The sequence below is a fragment of the Ixodes scapularis genome, unplaced genomic scaffold (assembly GCF_016920785.2).
Source record: "Ixodes scapularis isolate PalLabHiFi unplaced genomic scaffold, ASM1692078v2 PGA_scaffold10__122_contigs__length_95168666, whole genome shotgun sequence".
In the NCBI taxonomy this organism is placed as follows: Eukaryota; Metazoa; Arthropoda; class Arachnida; order Ixodida; family Ixodidae; genus Ixodes; species Ixodes scapularis.
The window spans coordinates 88,041,229-88,064,069 of record NW_024609836.1 but is presented as its reverse complement, the minus strand read 5'-3'; the positions used below and the strand labels follow the sequence as shown (position 1 = coordinate 88,064,069).

The window sequence follows — 22,841 nt, the reverse complement described above, 5'->3', positions numbered from 1 at the left end:
CGCTAAAATGTCGACTCGCTCAAATGACCTCTTTTCGCTAAAGTGTCATTCGCTAAAATGTCATTCGCTCCTCTGATATGGACCCCGGAGCTATTCATTGTAAAAATTGAAATAGGAAGAACCTAACATGTTAATATTGATCATTGAGAAAATCTTGGTATCTCAAAAAGTCAGATTCACTACCGTGACGAACACAGGGTTACGAAAAATCGATGCTAACTTAAAGGTTTCTTTGGAATGTTTTTTGTAAAGTTACGACAAAGTAACCGCGTTACTTTAGCCCAGTAACTGTAACAAGTTACTCTTTCAATTTTGTAACTGTAGCATGGGTTACTTCTTTCACTAGAGTAACTGTAACACTGTTACTTTTGCGCAGTATGGTGCCAAATGTGCCGCCACGCGTTCTTCGGCTGACGGAGGGGGCCAATTCAAAAATCAGTGCCGATCCTTGTACCCACATAGCACTAGAACGTTGCGAGAACATTTCGGGGTGTTCAAAAGGACATAGGTAACATGTTTGGAATGTATAGCAAATTTATGTAAGAACATCCTATCAATGCTGTCAGAATGTGGGGCAGGCACTTTTGCTACATTCGGGGAATGTTTTCTCATGGACATTCTTAGAACGTCCTGAGAATGACATAGAACATTACCAGGGCATTCAATCAACATTCAAATATCCTAACAAGGTTTTAAGAACGTTCTCAGAACATCAACAGAACCTCTGTAACTTTCTTGAAATGTTGCAAATTTATGCAGGGACATCATTTCAATCTCCTCAGAACGTGGCGTGGGTACATCGCTACATTCAGGGAACATTCTCTGCGGACTATTGACAAAAATTCCACAATTATATGCCTTGCTTAGGCTACAGCCCCAATGAGCCACACTACATATATGAATGTGATAAGGCTCCTCACAGTGCAATATGTTTTAATCAAAACAGATTTTTAGAAGGTGCAAGCACAAGCTAGCCGCTTTCCTAGTGCACCAGCCTGAACACATACTTACAACAGTTTAGTACTCCTACCTGTCACTTGTCAACATTTTTCATTCAAAATGTGCTGTATACATAACCGATTACTCACTCCGAGCTTAACAGATACACATGGCACCCAAAATTCAAGTGGGAAATTCCTTTCTCAAAGTTTTAAACCCCAGATACTAAAAATCTGGTCCATTCAAAACTGCCCCTCACTTACACAGTAAGTGCCAAGTTCATTATCAAGTTTTGAAAACCATTGCATTTCTCCAACACCTGATATCACATTCCTCAATAGACTCATACAAGATAAAACTGATCCCTTATGCTAAGTTTCCAGAAACTCGACTTAATCTGCATATTTTTGGCACAAAGTGGCATATAGTGGATGGTGTTTAGAACCACAGGTTGCGAGAGATCTCCGTAAAGTTGGCTTCACCTGCAAACATTCTAGGAAGGTTCGCAAGCGAATGTTTCAAGAATGTTGCGCATATGAATGTTCGAAGGGGAATGTTCCGAGAACATTGTGCATACGAATGTTCGCCAACGAACATTCCTAAAATGTTGAGCAGCTTACTTTGTAGGGAATGTTCGCATACGAACATTCCTAGAACGTCCCGAATGGTGTTTTAAAGTTTCTTCAACATTCAGAACATCCAGGCAATGTTCGCACAACATTGCGCCCTACTTGGGTATTGTCATTTGAAAAGCAGTATTTCACTCAGCCTACTCACGCCACAATTCCTTCTCTTTACGAGGGAGTGTAAAATGGCTGTGTAGCTTCCCACAACAATTAGTTCGCACAGCCTCTCCTTCTTGGTGTGCCTTTATGCGAAGGTCATTCACGGAACGATTAACAAATTGTTTCTTGTTTTTAAACATTGCAAAGTATGTTTTGAAAGAGGCGTTGACCAATGCCACCAAGAACTGGTCCGGTCTTGTTTTCCGAGACTGGATTTGCTCTGTGAAATAACTCGAATAGAGAAAAGCACAACTGAATGCACTGTTTCGGTGCCACATCATTTATTGAAAATAGTCTACCGAATATTACATCCCCGTCACAAAAACAGATTGTACCACTGTATACATGTATGTACAGATGTTTTACCATCCCGACGCATTTCAAAACGACGCAGGTACTTATTCTCACATCACAACCTGCCTTCAAGAAAAAAAAAAAAAATATATATATATATATATATACATTAAAAAAAAGTGCTTCGATGTATGCCACAAACCTGCGTACAGCTGAGAAAAGTAAAACATAAACTGTGATAGAGTTTCCAAGTGCCCAGAACTCTGCCCGAAATTCAAATGTTTCTTAACGTTTACACACCTGGAATTGACTGCGTTACAACTGTTGCTATGGCGACCCTTAGGACAGGCCAATGGGGAGGTGCCGTGCTGCATGGTGCAACTGTGTCAACGAGCCCCACTCATCCAAGATTTGCCTGTCTCCTGCAAACGAAGACTGCGACTCCAGTCTAAGGACGACCCCACGGACCGAGAACAAAATAAAAACATAAAAAGCCCGGAGTGTCCAGCGTACAATGATGCCGAGAAGCGTTCATCGCATAAAACAGTAGATTTTACTACAGTATAAACTCGGCGACACGGCTGTACACTTCCAACCGCTGAGAGAAGTCATTCCTTTCCGCTAACTTATCACTGGATGTACGATAGCTTCGTTCGATTTACCCACACCTCTCGCATCGGCAGAGAAGTGTAGGGCAGTGTACTTATGGGTTAAGATGGGATGGGAAGTACACCGCCCTACACTTTTCTGCACCGGTGCAGGGCATGCAGGTAAATCAAACGAAGCTTCTGTTAACCGAGTATGGTCTCTCGCAAACTGTGTCCCAGAAAGCGTACTAATGGCCGACGTGTCTCGGCCAGCCCAGAGCCATGTATAGAGAGAGTTTGGTCAATGGGAGGCGCGGGCAGAGTCGGGGCATGCACCAGCGGGATTGTCACACTCTCTTGGCCAACCAGAGGCCAAAAAGAATCCCCTAGCGCTGGTAGCGAGAAACTGTTTTAATGATAGTTATATGTTGGTATATGGTTTTAATAAGCATGTAGGAGTGAACTGTAGTAACAGTTCGTAGTTGAAAATAGGGTGCACGTGATGTTTCAATCATCATCATGCAGAAAGATGCAAGAAACAAATGCGCTGCTTGAACTCTGTTTTGCTCGGACAGTGTGTGACCGCTCGGACGGCAGATTCCTGGCTCTCGGCACTTGGCGTACGGATTATGTCGATCGTTCCGCTAGTCGCACTCTTCCAGCGTGATTTTGGATGACCGTGATCGAAACATCACGTGCACCATATTTTCAGTCACCAAGAGTTACTCCGACACACTTATTAAGTGTGTTTCTCGCGACCACCGCCAGGGTATTATTTCTGGCTTTTGGTTGGCCACAATCGAATTCGTGAACACTCACTGGAACATGCCTAGCCCGCTTTCGGCAAATGGCACGTCCTAATTTCTCTCCTATACTTCCCCAAAAAATGGCCAAACTCTACATATACGGCTCTGGGCCAACCCACTGATCTCAATGACAATTGCTAAATCGCGCTTCCCCGCTTGTTCGCTGCAGCGCGAGCAGAGCCACAGGACGGCCATCTTGCTTGTGGTCGATTTGTGGTTTTGCTAGCATTGCAGAGGCTGGCGGCAACGTGCTATGGACACGTTTTCTACCCCTTTGTCGTCATTTGCCGAAGAAGTTTTTGCAAGACCGTGTGTAACCATTGAGAGTTGCCTTTGTGAACCTGTGGAAAATTTTACGAAAGCGCAGTGCCGCAGGAAAAAGCCTCAACTCGTCGAAAGCAAGTTTCGCCAGTCTGGTGGCGTGTTCAAAGCTTCCTTGGCACGCGGAAGTGCCGCGTCTCCGTGTCTTCGCGCGCTTGGATACTAACCAAGAATCGACGCCGTGTGGATGTGTTTTGCGAATGCAATGTGCGTGAACCCGTATGTACCTCTAGAGCAGCTTTTTACTTTTCCTCCGACTAATGTATTTGTAACTAGCGGCACTCGCGATCCAGAAATGAGCTTGATCCAGTGTCCAGTGGCAATGGAAGAGGGGGGAAGGGAGGGGAAGGGGGCGGCATCAGCGGCAGATTCTTTTGTTTTATTTACTAGAAACTTATGGCAATCAAATTAGTAGTACAAAATCTTACACAGACGCAGTACTTCGGCGTGCCAAGGAAGTTTCGATCGCGCCGCGAGACCGGCGAAACTTGCTTTCGACGGGTTGTGGCTTTCCTGCTGCACTGCACTTTCGTTAAAATTTCCACGCATTCTCAACGGCAAGTCTCAACCTTATACAGGGTCTTAAAAATCTTCGACGAATGATGACGAACGAGTAGAAAACGTGCCTTCAGCACACTGCCGCCAGCCTCTGTAACGCAAGCAAAACTGCAAATCGTCTACGAGCAAGATGGCCGTCCGGTGGCTTCATTTGTAGGAGCGGGAAGCGCAATCCAGCAATTGTCATTGAGATCAGTGAGCCAGCCCATGGTGAAGTGATGGTAGGGGAGTTTGAAATAATCTATGGAGAAGTATCCCGAAGTAGGGGAGGATCTTCGGAAGGCGGATGCCTCCCGAAGTAGGAGAGGATGACTGGGCGAATCTCCTCTCTGGTTCCGAGGCGGGGAGTGAACGAGCGAGTCTGGTCAATCCACAGCAAAGCGATGGCGAGAAATATAAAATTAGAACAATTTTAAAAAGTCCCCGTCAAAGAAAAATTTTTGGCTTATAGTAGCCATGTCGGACGTTGGCATCAAAATAGGCATCTACGTAATCAAAATCGAGAGCAATCCGGCCAAGGTCGGCCAAACACCACTAGCGCTCGCTTGGGAGGTGATGCAACACATTAGATGTGCAGAAGCTCCACCTTCAGCCTGTGATCATCGCCTTCTCTCGTGCTTTGGCAGCGCAGGCGCCCGAGTGCAATCGAAGGTCTCGCGCTGGAGGGGGAGCCTCTACTGCAAACCTGCAACAGACTCTTTTAAAAAGAGATTCTTCCAATGTCTAGATGAAGTCCACCGAGTTATTTTCGGGCATTCCCATTTCCTCCAAGTACCGAAGCATCAGATTAAAAAAAAAATAATCACCTTACAGACGACATTACGTGCGACTAGAAACATCCGCCACATACAACGTTTCATTGTCTTTATATATTCACGCACACAAACAAAATTTGTTAGAATAGACTATTTACTAAACTCCCAAGCGCCCCGGCTTCCACTCGAGGAATCATGGGAACAGTATTCCTTAGCTCCCCAGTGATAGGTAATTTTGACCAATTCCGTGGTTACACAGTCTTGAGTGTAATCCGGAGTCACCCTGACCAAGCATCGTGTGGAGTCCAAGGACCTGTCGTATCACTTTTAAAACTTTTCGTCAATGTCAGTGTTTTTGATACTGTGCACGCGATCCACCTTTCAACCTGGCTAAGCTACAGAAGTCTCTTACAATATTATCATTCTCGCGATCGTTGTTTTAGCACGAATTGCTTAAAAAGCCGAGAATTCGCAACAAAAACTAGGACTTAGCTCTTGGGGTCAGCGGGACTGTTTATAGCATTTCTAACTTAATATCAGCATCTTTGAAGCAGTACGAGAATGATAATAATGTAATAGATTTCTGCAGCTTATCTAGGTTGAAGGGTGGACAGTATGCACAGTATCAAAAACGCTAACAATGAGGAGACAATTACACTCAAGACTGTGTAACCACGGAATGGGTCAAAATTACCTATCACTGGGGAGCTGAAGGAACACTGTTCCCATAATTCCTCAAGTGCAGGCTGGGGCGCTTGGAAGTTTAGTAAATGGTCTATTCAACCCTTCAGTTGAGGAACCCAAGTTACGACGGTTCGACCACCTTCTGCCACAGCCTGGAGACTTCAGTGGGAGACAACGCCCTGTGGCAAGGGAGTCAAAGGTACGGGAACACACGGGCCTGCTCACGCGCGCTCCACTCTTCAGAAATGCCAGAGAAAGCTATCTCCGAGTGCAGAGCCCTCGTGCACACCATCGACCTTGAGAGGAGATGGGCCCAGAGAAGCACAAACCTAAAGGGCATAAGACACATAAACAAAAGAGAACCGCGAAACGAGGACCTTCTGTCTGCCACATCGACACCAGCTGGAAATGAATAGTACCTTTTAGCTTACCATAGAGAACGAGCCAACCCGCTTCTGGTCGGAGGCAATTCCCGGAGCTCTTAGGTAATAGGCACCCTTCGCGCTTCTTGCCAGTAGCGATATTCTTTGCTGGTGCGGCATTATGAGTCTTACGAAGAAAATGGTGGGGTACGGCAGCCGAATGAACTGGAAGGCGTTTTCCTGCGGATTGCGTGCTGGTTGCCGTTGCCAGGCAAACACGCCGCCCGGTGTAGTCCTTTCAGCGGTGGACACCTCGGTGGATGACGGGAGAAGAGCGCTTCCAGCATGGCCAACCAGATGCCAGCAGTAAGGCGGTAGTATAATGTCGGCAAACGGCAAAGCACGATGGTACAAAGGAAAAGAACAAGTCTCCTCTTGTTTCCACAGAGTGCGAATGAGACATTCACTGGCCCCCACAGTGGTCAACTTTCACGCTACACTGAAACGCTTGCTGGTGCACATTTCGGCCTTCATCAGCAAAGACTCTGCTGAGCAATCTCCCATATGTTTCCAAGTGCAGAGAGTACAATCCTGAAGCTAGTCCAAAATATGTAGTGGCGGTAAGCCTAAGCTTGGGCCTTTCGACACTCCGCGAATCCTCGTCGACTCTATACTCTGTTCACCCTTAAGCTGAGCCAATGCCACAAGCACGAGCACTAGAAATACATGTCTCAAATCCAGGAGTGCACACTAGCTCGCACATGCAGCTTTGGTTACAGTTTCAGCTTAAGGGTGAATGAAGTATAGTAAGATCCACTTCAACGCCAATATTTAAAAAAAAATAAAGTTTGGCTTTCACGCAGGAACTCCGCTTTTCCTAGATAAAAAGTTTTATTTTTTTTTTATCCAGGAACTCCACTTTTTTTTGCACAAAACTTTGCTTTTATGCAGGAAAAGTGCAGGAATAATGAAGCAGATAATTATCCAAGTTGAAGAATTCCGTCCTTTGGAGCTCGTTGTTAATGGCCAATATATACTAGTGGTGTTTCAATTGCAGTAGCACTTTCCCAACCAAAACAGTGGGCAGTTTTTGTTCAAAACCAATATTAAATAGAACATTTATTTGGTGGCTTTAAAAAGAACACAAAACAAAATCCAGACATTCGTGGCAAAGCGCGGAAGATGTTGAAAATGGCTAGAAAAAACCAGGAGTGCATTCAGCTATGAAGCGTCATGTGTAACCAACAAGAGCGTGACTGACTTTCAGCGGCAAATAAAAGGACAGCACAGGAGATGCGCACGTGTCAAAGACAACCACAAATGAAAGATGCTCTTGGAACCAACCGACCAAAGTCCATTGCTTACACAACCACAGTTCTGTGCTCCGACAACAGTACAATGTAAAATAAAAGGGCCCAGTTTCCCGAAGGAATGATGCACCGCTATTCCTCCTCCCCAGCCTTACGGTTACAGTCCATATGGCACTCCATGTGCACTAAGAACCAAAAAAGCTCTTTAATGGTACCATCACCTATGTAATGGCAAATCTATTTTTTTGGAAAACAACGCTCGTACGATCCACCTACTAACGATCGAATATGTCGCGCAGCCCTTTGACGGCCCATCCCACCGCTCTTCTGAAGCATTGCCAAGAGGCTTCGACGACAGACGGCCACTACTCTAAGTCCTCACAAAAAACCACGGAACTCCAATGACAAGATTCACGCTGAAACCATCGTTAGACAGCTAGCAAAGTTGGTCGTATCTCCATTTGGTCTACGCTCTATACAAGCTACACTACAGTTTGCTATCAAAACTCGCAGAAATACCTAAAGTTTCTGAGGAACAACTCGAACCATGTGCAGATACGAGTCCAAAGAGCTAAATCGCTTTTGGGGCCGACGTGCGTTTTACGGCTGCACGGTTGTTTTTGCGTCTGCGTGATCTCGCAGCTATTGGTGTAACCCCGAAATATCTCCTTTCCTCTAATAATCCAACTGTGCACAGTAGTGACTATGATACATCGTGCGTCGCAAAGACTAGTCTGCCATTCCACGCGAATGCAAAACCTTAATTTGGAACGGAGACAGAAAAAGGAATCCAGGCCGCCCGCGTACAAGGACGCCCCCGGAACAAAGCTTCGTTCGAGAAGCTCAAAAACACCACATAGACAGACTCAAGATCTAAGGCAATCCCACAAAAGACCAAAACCACCGAATGTCACTAGCAACAAATAGGAAAGTGGCGGCAAGAACGTCAAAGAAAGCATTTGTACCCTTCTCAGAAGTTCGTAGATGGAATTGTGAGTGCGGCCAGAAAGTCCCAAGGACAGGCGTGCACGCCACTGCGGGCTCATTGTAAATACAGAAGCAATTTTAACGAGGAAACTACAGCCTAGGTTTCGCACACTTCAAATCATCACAGTAGTAGAAGTGTTCCGAGTCTGTATGTACGACGGAACGCATTGTGAGTGGGCGCGCATCTCGACTCGCGCGCAACGGAGCAGCAGTGAGCCGCTCGCATGCGCCCTCCCGAGTACAAAAATAAACGTGTCACCCCCGTTGCACCGCATGCAGTCGGGAAAACGCGTCCGAACGATACGCGGGGCAGCCGAAAACGCCCTCGCTTCCAGCAGACTTCCGTCAAATGCACCCGGAAAACGGTACGCTCGCCGTTGAACCCGACACACGCAGGCTCCCTTTCACGCGCGCACCCAAAGAAGAAAACGGAACACCGATCCCGCCGACGCTGCGTCGTCCCGATGGCCCGAGCGAGCCTCTACGGTTTTCACTTTTAGGGTTCTCGCTCCGTAATTTGCGCGGTAGCTGCAACGTAGAAGCGCGACATTGCAGGCCATTTAGACGAACGACAATCACCATCACGCCCGATGCGGGGCGCCGGGCCAACAAACGAATCGTGGAGGTCGACGGTCCGTAAAAACACACCGCACGCTTTCGCGAGTCACAGGAACCATTTCCGGACGCAATGCCGCGCCTCTCGGGTCGGTCGATGACGAAGACGAGAAGACGCGGCGTAGTCTTTGCTCCGCGAGGTCCCCCGGTCCGAAAGTGCGGAGGCAGGGCGTGTCAGGAGGATGGGACGCGAGTGGTAACGACGGCGGCGGGAAGGCCATTGTGGAGGCGACCGAGGCCGGGTCCTTCCTCCCGAGTGACTAGTCCCCGTCGGGCGACTCGCGGCTTCCCACGTGCGCCCGAAGGCAGCGCCGCAGGGTGCCCTTGCTCCACGGCAGACGCGGACGGAAGTGGGCGAGGCGTCGAGTGCCCGACGTCTTTTTCTTTTCCCGCCTCGCACGGAGGCCTCTCTTTTCTCGCGGGCTCCAAACACCTCGCCCGAAGGTCTACCGACCACGACGGCGAGTGCGCCCGGCTGCCCTCTCTGCCGGGAAGATCGAGACCCCCGAGTCGATTCCGGAGCCAATGGACGCCCCTTCCTCCGGAGTGAGATGCGTCATTTACGCCAGGAGCGACCTGCCTCGTCCCGACGCTCGAGGGTCCCAGACGGGCGACAATGCGAGGTCCACTCCCCGCGGGACCGAGGGCGGGCGCAATCACCACCAGAGCAGGGAAGCGAGCCAGCGGAAGAGTGCCACGTGGAACAGGGTGGACATGATGAAGAAGGCGTGCACCAGGACGATCCAGGCCACGTTGAAGTCGGCGCGGTGGGGCACCAGCCGCAGGGGGGCGCCCCCGGCGGCACCTTCGCGGTGGTGGGACCGCCCCGGGAAGCGTCCCGTGCGGTAGAACTCTTCGAGCAGGTGCTCCTTCTCGACCCAGCGGGCGTAGAGCCACTGGGTGAGGGCCTCCGTCTCCCCGAAGGGCACCTCGGCCACGGGGAAGCGGCGGTAGTGCAGGTGCACCACGCACGCCTTGCGGAAGCCCCCTGAGATGGTCAGCAGGTCCAGGGGCTTGCCCTCCGGGTAGCCGACCGTCACGTCCACCACCCACTTGAGGGCCTCCTCCCGGCGCCCTGCACGGAGAGGCCCGTCTCGCATGCGCCCCAGTCACCTAGATCATCCCGCAACGCTGCCAGCGTCTCCGACCGGTGTGTCCAGTGCCCTATTCTGGCGTTCTAAACGGTTCCCAAGTGGCAGGCATCGCAAAAGCCACTGTGCCGTAGGGGGATATCCCGGCAGTTGGCGAGAGGTAAAAGGCGAACGCCGCTCTTGCCGCGGGGACTCCCGGCTGCCCAAGCTCAGTGGACTGTCCAGCTGGGGAGGGGCCCCGCGAGCCACTGCTGCGACACTGCCAGGATTGCGCCCGCAACAATGGGACACTTTCGCAACGTCGTCGGGCAGAAGTCAAGGGGCCACTCTTTAGGACACGGCGAGCACACCGGTCGGAGAGAGGTGCATTCCAGGCAGCATGCGGTGCGACCCTCCGAAGCGACCGAATTCAAAACGCCTAATTCACCGAGTTGGGCACAAATGAGTTCAGTTTTTCGCAGATTGAACGATTACACAAACCTTGTGCGCGGTCCGGCAAAAGTAGTATGATGGCACTGCGCCACCGACAAGATGAGAATGACAAGAGGGAGCTGCGGTTGTCCCGCCTCCGGCGCGAGCTTCTAACTTTCGACGACGGCGTCACTCAGAGCACCTCGCGGCGGAGGCCAGGCGTTCCAAAGACACGCCTCGTCGTTCTCTCTCTGTCGGTGGCCTTAGGCTGCGACACAAAGCGAACTCGCGCAGAGAGGTCGAAAGGAACCTCGTAGAGGAGAAAACCCACGTCTTGACCAGAGAACCTGCTCCCGAGAAACCCCGGGCATGGCCGCCTCCCAAATCTCCACCCTTTACGAGTCCAGTTCCCTCCTCTCATTATTCGCGCAGGGAGGGGCGTGCCCAATGGTCTTGTCAACCGAAAAATCAAAACCTGGCTGGAGGACTCCCAGAAAACCGCTAGACTTACAACGCAGGCTGAGATTGACCATTTTAACGCTACGTTTCGACGTTCGCCTCCATAATATCTCGATGGCGTCACGAGTGTTATTCTCACCGACAACATTTTTGTGGAGGGTAAGCAAAAATAACGACCCCATCACTCTCAACTACCGAGGACACTCGGCTATCGCGATCGATAAATGCAAACTGGAAAACATTTTAGACTGCCAGAAAACACTGCAATACCATTCAAAAAGCCCTAAAACTTCCGCCAACTGCAAGACAATTTCTCCCACCAGACAACTCAAAAAACCGCCAATTAGTGGGAAAACCATTACATTGGTAATGGATTTCCCAAGCAGCAACACCTCTGTTGCGGCGCAACTGCCTCTGCCATCTTTGGTGGTTGAGTGTTCTGTCCGACCCACACCCGGACGAATTGGACGCGTTGCCTGACCCATTTGAAGACTACAGGTATTCGTCTGCCCATAACCGGATCCGCGGCTCCGAGGTTGTGACAAAACTTTCTCCATGGCGGCCAGAGAGCGACGGATGATGGGTACCTTTCGAGATCTTCGCCAGGTTCTCTGGCGACAGAGTCTCCATGACCGTCTTCATGGCCCCTATTCGCGGCAGGGTCACATGCTCCAGGATCGGGTAGTTGTTGGTCCGGGCGTACCTGCAACCCAGTGGCAAGCTCCCAACCGAGGCACTCCGAAAAGGGCCCCGCAATTTTCATCAAGCAACGTCAATGCAGTAAAACCTCCTTATAACAAAGTTGAAGGAGCAGTCATAATTATTTCGTTATAACCATTAGTTTGTTATAGCCACTGTCACTTTCTTCCCACTATTAGCAAGCAAGGGGAATTATGATTGCTTTGTTATATCCATTAGTTTGTTATATCCCATTTTGTTATAACGAGGTTTTACTGTGGTATGCATTCCTCGAGCAGGAAGCGCACAATTAAATCCGAGTCTACGCCGACGTGGCACTCATCTTCAAGCCGAGGTCACGCCGAACACCAACGCAGCCCCCGTGTCTGCCACGCGCTCAGGCATGTGCCCGCCCATTGAAAATAACCTTTGGGTCCAATTGCAATTTCAATCGCTACCGACTGGAGCCAAAAAAATTCCAATTGGAAACAGAAAACAGCAGTTGAAACTGAGATGACCCATTGGTCGTTTCAACTGGAACGGAACTTTTCGGTTGGAACTTCATCTGCCAACTGGCTTTTTTGACAGACCGATCTCGCATTATTGCGCCGTAGGAACTGTAGCGTTTCTGCACGAGCAATAACCCTGCTGAGGGCCTGCGCGAGCGGAGCGGACCCTCAGTGGAGGAGTTGTTACACTGATCACTTTAACCCCTTAAATATTGTTAATGCAGCAGAGAAAGTCACTGCTTCAAGGGGCACTGACACTCCAAAAGTCGTAATTTTTGCTGTCTAAAACGATGCAAGTTATAGTCATGGACACGCGCGCCCGTGCCTATTTATTTTTTGCTTTCTTGTCTCCCACTCCTCACTTCTTCGCTTCCTCTGATTTGTGACGTCAAATATTATGAAATTTAGAAGCTTTGTGAGCGACATTTTTATAACATTTAATAACGGCATTCGTAAAACTAGTTTTTTAATGCAATTGCAAACATACTATGGCCTTTCTTTTCGAAATACCAAAAATCGGAGTCCGGAGCGATGTAGCCTCCTGGCTACATCCTCCCTCGAAACATGGCTTTTTATCCTCCCTCGAAAAACATGGCAGCACTCGACGCATGTAGCAGAGGATGATTGGCGAGTCGGGAAATCGGACGAAGTTCTATTCTTTCGGTGCCCTACGACCTCTCAGACTTCGAAAAGGAAATCATCAAACGGTCAAAACAACTGGGTTTAGTGTCTGTGTACCGTGGTTTCGGTTGTGACTCTGCCGGGGCAGCCTTTCACGCAGAACCGGCACGACGTGATCCGTCACGTCGCTCACGAACATCCACTGTGCATTCCCTTCGCTCTTGCACCGTTTCAAAGAAATTGAGATCACTGAAAGGGCTCTAAAAAAAACTAACTCAAAAGTCGAGCGTCGTCTGCTCGCAGCCATAGGTGGGACGCACGGAGGAAACCGACTGTTCACGGGACGCCGGTGAACACGACACTTTGGGTGGCGGTGGCAGCGGCGATTCGGAGTAATCGGAGAAACTCAACTCGCAGGACAGCTCAATATTTGACGTCACTGCACTGGCCGCGCGGGAACTTCGAATTCTAAATTTAGAAATTGTTTTTTTACTTCACAAATACTGAATTCCCAAGTTTAAAGTTTCCTTTCCCTCCAAACAGGAGGGAAAGGAGGAATCTGAGCCTCTCTCTGACGTTCCTTCTTTCCCTCTTCTTTAACTGGTTGGCATACGCTCTCTCCCCTGTAGCTTTGGCTGTACTGCACGCTTTTAGTGAGACCAAGTATATAGTTACCAGAAATTTGATCTCAACTTTGCAGAACTTCAAGTGCAGGCCCGAACCTAGTCGTCCCATTTTGACAAAAGGTAAATTTCTCTGCAAGAGAAAGATATGTACTACAAATATTCTGACTACAACTTGCCTTTCTTCTTGGAATGTGCTACATACGATTCAAACTTGCCGTTTAAGACCAGTGGGATCATAGTGTTCACACCCAATTCCTCTGGTTTCTAAAATAATGGTAAGGTAAAAAGAGGCTGTGACATGCAAATAGCTCCTTTGTTAGAGAAAAAGATTTTCTTAATCATTATGAATTGGTTAATATGAATGTTTATCTGATACCACGAAGTAATTTAATCAATAGCAGTGCTCCTCCTACGAAAGCTGCAGACATGGAAGACGGCGAATGAAAAAGAATTGAAGAAGTCGAAGTTGTTCAATTAACGTATCTAGGTCTTTTACTACTAGTCTTTCATTCTGCAAAAAAAATGCATTCAAAAGGCACAAACAATTTGAAAAAAAAAAAAAGACATTTGGATTTAATTAGACTCTCTCAATCTGATTTCAACAATTGAATCCAATAGTATTTCTCCAATTGGGAGTCCGAAATCACAAACGATTTTGCCCGTTAGATTGACGAAACCGGACCCAATGATTACCTTTAACCGGGCGGGCACTTACGGGGCCAAGAAAGGCGAATCGTGTTCACTCTCCACAGCACTTAAAAGCGAGAGAGGCCTCCATCCCGGCGAGGAACTGGATGGCAAAAGCTCGAGAGGTTTCACTCCTTTTGAGTACTACCTCTGGCTGGTGGCGATCCTCTTGCGGAGGAAGCCGCCCTCCGGGAAGAGCACGATCCACTTGAGGCCCCTCCGCAGGTACACATTGAGCATGTGGTCCCTGAGCCGCTCCAGCTGCGTGTTGCGCACGTCCTTGCCCTGCGGGAAGGCTCCGGCTCGAGAGCCCGATCCGGCCCCTCTCCTACGGAGACCCACCTGGGTGATGAAGAAGTCGCCGTGGGTGATCGAGACGGCCCCGAAGTTGGTGTACTTGAACAGGCGGTCCATGATCCACATGAGGTGCTCCGTGACCGACCGCTTGCCTTGGAATGAGGCCATGAGCAGCGGGACGTCCGCCGTCGACTGGTGGTTCACCAGCACCAGGGTGCGCTCCCCGTAGCACTCGCTCACGTCCTCGCCCACCTCGTCCACTGCAAACCCCTCCTCTTGGTCACCCAACCGACCACTTTCCACTCTATTAGCTAGACTCCATGTATATCCCAGTATAAATCACCAGAGCCATAAAATAGCGCTTTCTAATCATTACACATAAACATGACATTGATCAATTTGCCTGACCACTGCACACAGAAGAAAGAAAAACTGGAAATTTAAAGTACAGTTTAATTAACGACTTTTAAAGCGAAAGCATTAACTGTCCCACGGAGCGCAGCCGGCATTGTCTGTGACCGCGAAAACCGGGCAACTAAATAATGGCAGTTGAAATGGCTGCGACGTGTCATAGTTGCGAGGAACGTTGCGACCCCACAGAGAAGCCCTCTCCTCCGACGCTGCGGCTGCACGCCAATAAAAGAAAGGGTGGCGCGCACGCAGCTGCCACGTTGGGCATGGTTGGACGGGGGAAAAGGGGGGGGGGGGGAATCTCACTCCTGTATCACGTGTTCTATGCTCCGCTTTCAGCCATGTTGCGTCGCAGAGGAGCGGGGCGAGCTGCAGGTAGGAATGCCTTCGCACTCCTATACGTAAGCAGTCTTACGTGTCCTCCTATACTTTTTTACGGAGTAAACCCCACCGTTGTAGAAAAAGAAACAGCTCGATATTTTTAGGTTGATTGGTGAAAAGGCTTCATTTGCTTTTTTTTCCATTCTGGTTTCCTGGCAATACGACATTACTTTTCTAGCGTTAGTTTAACATTTTATTTACTTGCTTTTGGATGTTGCGTAACTGATAAACAAAGTGAATGGTTGAAAAAAATCTCGACACTTCGAAAGACCACCGCTTTGTGCTCGTGTTCAAACTTATATAAATCGCTCTTGCTCTACGATTTCTCGATTTAAATACAAAACTAATGCACACAGAAAGCATCAAATGATAAACAAACGGTAAATAACAAAAATATTTTTGGAATCCTTTTGGCAGAAAAGGTTCGATTTAAATCATCATGGTAAAACTAGTCAGATTTAAATCTCGATTTAAATTGCGACCAAAATCGGACCAGTTTTTTTATTTTTATATCTGAAATCTCGATTTAAAGAATTAAATCGAGACTTGATTCTTAAATATTGAGATTTATACTCCAGCCTGGTTTATATACCTAGATTTGAAAAAAATAGTGATTGTGCATTTCTGGTAACTGTCTCACACAATGAACTTGACTGCGTGCAGCGTGCAAGATTAATTAAATACTGTAATGCGGTATGTTCACAAATTTCACGTCGACTATGGCAATGTTTTGCCCCAAAATCATCGACCTTTCCACGCCTCAAATACGAAGCGAGAACAGAACCAGAAAGACGAGGAAAGAAGCGGAGAAAGCAGACGACGTAAGCGACATATTTCTGGGGCCGTTTCAGTTTTTGCCTAAGGTGACGAACCAACTCGCTCAATTTGTTTCGACTTTAACTCAAATTTTTTTCAAGCTGACCAGCAAAGTACCTTGACAAATTCTATTTGCATTGTCCACAATCTTTTTGTCACTGGTTGGACAGATACCACAATTTTTGAAAACCCAAACTTCAAGCGAGACTTTTTGTTTTACACAGCGGACCGTTTTCGATGTTCAGTCTAACCACCGACAACATTGTCGTCCGAGCATGTGGCACGTCTGCCACACGAAGGGCGGCCTTCTGGCAGGCGGTGGAGGAAGATGCCCGACGAGATGCGCCCAGGCAGACGATTTGACTCCGAAGCCCCTCGATACGGTTGCTCGTATCGAGGAGTTTTATAGAGTGCACGACGGAGAGTCGTCCTTTCCTTCTCGCCGTCAACGACCGAAACTAATCGAGACAAAACTGCAGAAGAAAAGCACATTCTTGCCTACCCCCGACGGCAGCCGACAAAATGTCACGTATTTGTTACCGCCGGCAGTTCGGCTGAAGGATTGCGACGCGTGCTCCGGATGATGGCGAATTTCGGGAGTCTTTGGGAACAGGGCAATATCTACGCAGATCTGGGTGCAAAAAGGCCTATTTCAATTTCTCAAAGTGCCGCTTCCATTTCACCGCCTGGTACAGTGGAGGCCAAAGAAGGACTCACCATAGTACTCTGCGCTCCAGCTCCAGAAGGAGACCATGAGGAGCAGAAGCTTGAAGAGCTGTCGCTCCACGGCCCAGTAGAGCGGGGGGATGAGCAGCCGGAGCGGGTAGAGCACCAGCCACATCCAGGCCAGGTAGGTGGGGATGCAGTACAGGTTGTTGGCCAACACAAACACCACCCGCAGCCAGCAGCGCACCTGGTGCAGCAGGCGCCGCAGCTCCATCTCCTGGGCACAAGTAGAGCTGCGCTCACTCGGGGAACGTCGGCACAATTGGCTCGGTTACGCACGAGCGCTTACTCGAAATCTAAGCGGTATACGCTCGTCCCTTGGCAGGAGTCGAACCCGATCTGCAGACCGACGCTCTACCTCCGCACCAGCTGGACGACGCTCCGTGTGCGCCAGCCGAGGCCCACAAACTCCTTCGTGCGTGCACTGGGGGGTCGGGGGTACGAGATATCCAGGGACAGTGGTCTCAGACAAAGTGCAGGCGCACGCCTCTTTTTGTGTGTGGGCAAAAGAAAAGCTTCTGCATAACTTGTCTTTTTCAATTTTAGGCCTTTGGTAGAGTGCGACGATGACACGGGGCTTCGCTCATTAGTAAGCGTAATAAAAGGTGGGGGAGGCGCTCCAATGTTTGAAGATCTCGGAACCGATACGTTTGCGCATGCGTGGGCTTGGGGCATTGCTTCTCAAAACTTTCGAGGCCAGTATAGCTAAAGACGTGGTACACTCAAGCGCGCTTCCACACAGGTTTCGATTTGCTCCCTGCATCTCCCAATCGGGCTGTTCATTTTATTTTTGCACTAGGGCAAGGACTCGTCAGGTAATCAAGCCCGTGGAGGACACATGGAACATTTTCTTTAGGGGACTTCTGTCTCGGTTAGGTCCTTCATTGTTCCGGAAAGGGGAATTCATGTTGTTCAACCTTCCGCTTTATGGCAAACATTGAAACCTAGAAATTAGTAATAAGCTAAAGAAGAAATAATGGACAAAGTGCATGTTGGTGCGGGTCAAGATTGAAGAAAGAACAAACATGTAGGACAAAGACGACACAACAACACCTTTCAACTAGCAACAGACTTATAGGAATTCCAAAACCGAGCAACCGATTCAATAAATTGAGGAAAGGGAAAGTAACTAAGAAGCGAGGAAGGAGTGAAGAGACAATAAGACAAAATGCGAAATCAGGTCGACAGAGTCATCTCCGATTTGAGAAATTCAACTTTAGTTTTCGTTAGACACAGTAAGGGACTAGAAACATTGTTTGCGCTGTTCATGGCAAATGACTGTACAATCTCCTGGCCGTTTCTGCTGTGACGCCCGCCAAGATTCTTGTCTCTTCGAAACAGGGCCTGCAGTCTGTGCAGGAACGGGCATGCATGACTATGGGATGGTAGAAATCGGGTGAGGCCTTGGAAACTTCATTGTAATGCTCCCGGAGTGAGCGATTTGTGCACCTGGCAGTCTGGCCTATGTATTGGCTCCTGCAGATCGAGGGAATGAAGTTCTTCTCTTTGCATGGCATGAACTTGTTTTCATGTTTGATAGTACAGCGATTCGGAATCCCATGCTTTCTGCCATGCGTTCAGATACGTCAATGACTGCTTAATCATTCATCCTGACTCAATCTCTCCCGAAAATATTACAGACGCCTTTTCCGCTTACTCGTCTGGTCTCACCTTCACGAAACAAGATCTTCGAAGGAAGGACTACAGTACCTCAATCTGTGTGTGGCTGCATGCTACCATAAAATACCGGGCAAGAGCCCACTCAAAATCTAAAGATAATCTCGAAAAAATGGGGAATGGGCACTTGTCCGGTCATCAATTTTACATATCAATCTACTGAGCATATTTTCTCAGATCTCACAACTTTGGGAATGGGCGCTTAGTGTGAAATGGGCGGATACGCGGTATTCTACGGTAGTTCTTGAATCTGCCGGGCCTTCAGCAAAGGCCTGCTAAACCTGTTTTTCCTTTTTCTAGTGCTCACTCGAAGTCGGTTAAGCAAGCTATCATCAAATTGCAGTCCTCATATTTTACAAAGCCCTGTCATGATCTTTCACAAGGTAGTTTATAAAACCCAGCATCAGAGGCTTGTTAAGGCCGGGTCCCCTGTCGACCTTCTTCGCTCCGTCTTAGAGAGGTTTGTTCTTGGGCTTCAATGCCAGAGCCTCCAAGAGGAAAGCCCGACTTTAAGTTATCCCGTACGTGCACAATAGAGCTCATCGGTTAAAATTTATTGCATCACGGTTCGACACAGACGTCATGTTTTCTTGGCACCTCCGGCAACTCTGCCAACCAGTTCACAATGACCGAGTTGCCGCACCGTCAAACATGAAAGCAAGTTCATGTCATGCAAAGAGAAGAACTCCATTCCCGCGAGCTGCAGGAATCAATACATAGGTCAGACTGGCAGGTCCACAAATCGCCCACTATGGGAACATTACAATGAATATTCCAAGGCTTCACCCGATTTTTACCATTCCATAGTCATGCACACCCGTTCCCGCACCGACTGCAGGCCCTGTTTTGAAGAGACAAGAATCTTGAGGAGGCATAACAGCAGATACAGCCGGGAGTTTACGGAGTCAGTCACCATAAACAGCGCAAACAATGTTTCTAATCCCTCACTGTTTCTGACGAAGACTGAAGTTGAATTGTTCAAATCAGAGATGACTCTGTCGACCTGACTTTGCATTTTATCTTATCGTCTCTTGACTCCTTCCTCTCGTCGTACTTAATTTCCCTTTCCACGATTTATTTAATTGGTTGCTCGCTGTTGGAATTCCTCCGTTGCTAGTTGGAAGATGTGGTTGTGTCGTTTTCGTCCTGCATTTTTATTCTTTCTTCAGTCTTAAATAAGAAAGTTCCAGTTCCAAATGAAAAAAAATGCCAGTCGAGACCACTCCAAAGGCCCCAGGGTGAGAGGTAGGGGTTGCCACTTGTCATAGTACCGTGTCTCGAAAAGTATAATTCGAGAAAAATATCCCAGGTTGGAGGCACGCAGACATCAATTAACACACATAGATCAGTGTGTCTCCGATAAAGAAATATTGCCGCGCACGAATAGCTGAGTCAGCAGAGTGCTCCACTCCCACGCCGCTGCCTGGGGTTTGATCCCTGCCAGCGCTTGTCCTTTCTATTTTTATTTTGTTTGCATGACTGGAATGTTCCAGATGACGCAAGAACCTTCTTGTTTGTTCGAGCTCGGGAACTTCTAGATACCCATGCACTTACACAAGGAGCTTCGCATGGCCTGCTTGAGACAGTCGTTCTTCCGTCACCATCAAACTATGACGGTCTTTGCTACTTCACGTTTCTCGGTACAAGTCCACCGCATTTAACGTTCATTTTCAGTTTTTTTAAATAGAGTTTATATTTTTATTCGTGACAATATACTTCCCAAAGCACACTACACTTTTTCTACGCTGGACCAAAATGTGCATTCAACGTGCGGGGAAAAAAACCCGGCACTCAAAGGGTTAACTGGTTGAAGATTGCGATGGAGCGCCGCTTTCTCGACGGTCGCTCGGCCGATCGAACCAAGGAAGACGGTGGTGCAGTGAGCCGACAGCTCAGGATTCGCTCGGCGTTTGCACCATTGCCCGTCCGAGGGAAAGACGTGACGGCGATCGTACGACACGACGACGACCCTCGCGCGTAAGAAAGATAACGGTTGTCTGTGGATCTGCTACTGAGAACCAAAGGATTCAGGGAGATCTCTTCCCCCCTCCGATTGCGCAACCAATGCCTCATGCCAAAGGTACATTACCGGAGGAGCCCCTCGCTATCTCCACCGCCGATAAGGTTACTCGGAGCCTTTGTCTGCAACGAGGGCATATCTTTCCATAACACTGATGGCCAAGCGCACTTTCCAGATTAGCAAGACCAAGAGTTCCATTGACTGAGCGGCACGGACGCGTCTCCGCAATCCAAGGTTCTCAGGAACAAGACAACCACCTGTGGCACGACGCTTCACCGTTGCAAGTCGCCCGGGGAAACATTACTTCGCAAATGAAAATGATTATTATTATTATTATTATTATTATTATTATTATTATTATTATTATTATTATTGTTGTTATTATTCTGTTACAAGGGTGGAGAAAACACTTTTGTTTCACGATACCTTTCTGCAAATTAGCCCTCGGCACTTACGCCGAATGAGAAACAATGTTTGCTCGTCTGTGTCAGTTCTTACTTTCAAATCTAAACAAATTATCTCTATTAAAAATAAAAAATCTTAACACTGCCGTCACATATAGTGCAAGAGTGACGTACCTGTGGGTGCATGCGCAACAGTGAGACCCCTTTCTACTTCTGCCCAAGTGGCGCATTCTTTTGTACGAAAAAAGAACAACTGGCCCCAAAAACTCCATTACAAACGAGATCCACAGTTTTGGGTCTAGTTGTTCACGAAGGTGTGCTTGGATACGCTGAAGGCTAAAGACAATGAATGAGGAAGGAAACGAAACACCCATAAAAAGAAGGGGCAACACGCGACGTCTCCGAACGCAGCCGAGAGTTCATAAAAGACCGAACGCATTATATGGATAGGACACCTCAGTTCACACCAGAAAACTTTTGATAAGATCAGCTCAACAACATTCTTACGGGGAAACAACGGGAGCCCTCTTCCCCAGAAAACCTTCACAAGGTGCAGGAGCTGTACTCAGCAAGTGATCTTGACCACACACTAATCTCCCCCCACATCCTTCTCGCCGTGCAGCACAACATACACGCGGGCAAGAAAGGAAAAACAAACCCAGAAATCTTTACATTTGCAAGAATGTTCTGCCTTGTTTGTCTTTTTACATTTCTTTCCTTTCTGTGTCTCTAAAGTCTACTTTACACCATCTAATCTGCACTTATCCTTCCTCTGCAATAAATGAATTCTTTTAAGGCAATGTTTTAGTTTAGTGTATCTAGGGTCACACAAAATGTAACTTGGCCACATTGCTACCCGTTCAAAGTCGACGGCACTTTAAACTTGGTACTTGCAGCAATCGTAAAGAGTCTATACTGTCCTTTGCTGCTTCCTGTGGGGTTTCATTTTCTAAAATCAAAGGATGCCAATCAATAGGATAGGGCCAGCCTGAACCTTGGACACGAAAAAACGTAAAAAACAGAGATAGAAGAAAGAGACAGGGATACTGCTGGACTACCAACTATGGATTTAATGCTTCTTCCTCTTTTTAAACCTTAACCATCTGCTTCTTTTCTTCTCATCCTGAATGCCCCACACAATCCTATTCAATCCAAGGATGAAATGAAATGAGAGCCACATTCATTCCCCATACAATCCCAGATTGCAAAAATTGCACTTCAGCAGGACGTATGACACACCACAAACAGTTTTTTTTTGTGCGGTAAGCTTCAGCATGACGTGCCACACCGCAAATACCGTTTTTCTTTTGTGGTAAGCTTGATAGAAGGCACGCTGATGCATGTTTCTTTGTTTTCTTCGATCGCCATGATCTCCAGCGTCTCTCCTGCATACAGGTTTTTGTTTGTTGCGAGGACGGTGATGCTGCTGAAGGCTGCGCTGAATTTACAGCTGAGGCAATGAGCTGGAAAATGGCCCGCTGTAGTTCCCTTGAGGGATGCTGCATGCTCACGTGTCCTATCTAATACATCTGCCAGTCTGGCCTATGTAGCATTTGCCACATGCCCAACTGCAACGTTTTCATGAATCACCTTGCTGTGGCGAGACACTCAGCTGAAACCATCTGGAAGGATTCGTTTCTTCCAATTTTGAAACAGCATCTTTCAAGGCGAGGCGAGGATCAGCCCAAGAGGTTGGCTCTTCAGATTTTCAGAGAGGCTAACATCTCACACAAGACAAAGGAAGTTCTCAAACAAGGTCCGAAGTATGCCCTACCAGCGAGGCTTGAGCCCACCGATAAGCTTGCCCTAGTTCGGAACATTGCATCTAAAACATATCATGGAAAGGCCTCTCAGGTAATCAGTGAAGGAATTGACTGCCACATAAGCCATCCAAGTCCAAAACCATCAGGCATGAGCTTTAGCTCCACAGTCCAGGAGCTCCGAAGCAAAATTCCTTTACGTGCAACCGCAGTTCGTCACAACATAGGTGTGACAAAGGAACAAAAAAACGCATCACAAATCGC

The 22,841-nt window shown here is 48.0% G+C and overlaps 1 protein-coding gene across 2 annotated transcripts in view; it reads right to left on the bottom strand.

The window, feature by feature from the left end:
• Positions 1–7,178: 7,178 nt before the first annotated feature.
• LOC8053802 (acyl-CoA:lysophosphatidylglycerol acyltransferase 1) overlaps positions 7,179–22,841 on the bottom strand; it is a 39,101-nt gene continuing 23,438 nt past the window's right edge. The window contains exons 2-6 of one of the 2 annotated variants that reach the window (XM_029979240.2): positions 16,708–16,933; positions 14,428–14,642; positions 14,234–14,370; positions 11,552–11,667; positions 7,179–10,078 (exon numbers count right to left, since the gene is read on the bottom strand). In XM_029979240.2, the coding sequence (XP_029835100.2) occupies positions 9,660–10,078; positions 11,552–11,667; positions 14,234–14,370; positions 14,428–14,642; positions 16,708–16,933 (1,113 nt within the window). In that variant the 3' untranslated portion in view covers positions 7,179–9,659. Of the gene's footprint in view, positions 10,079–11,551; positions 11,668–14,233; positions 14,643–16,707; positions 16,934–22,841 lie in introns of both variants that reach the window. The other variant, XM_040503479.1, reaches the window with a different exon arrangement.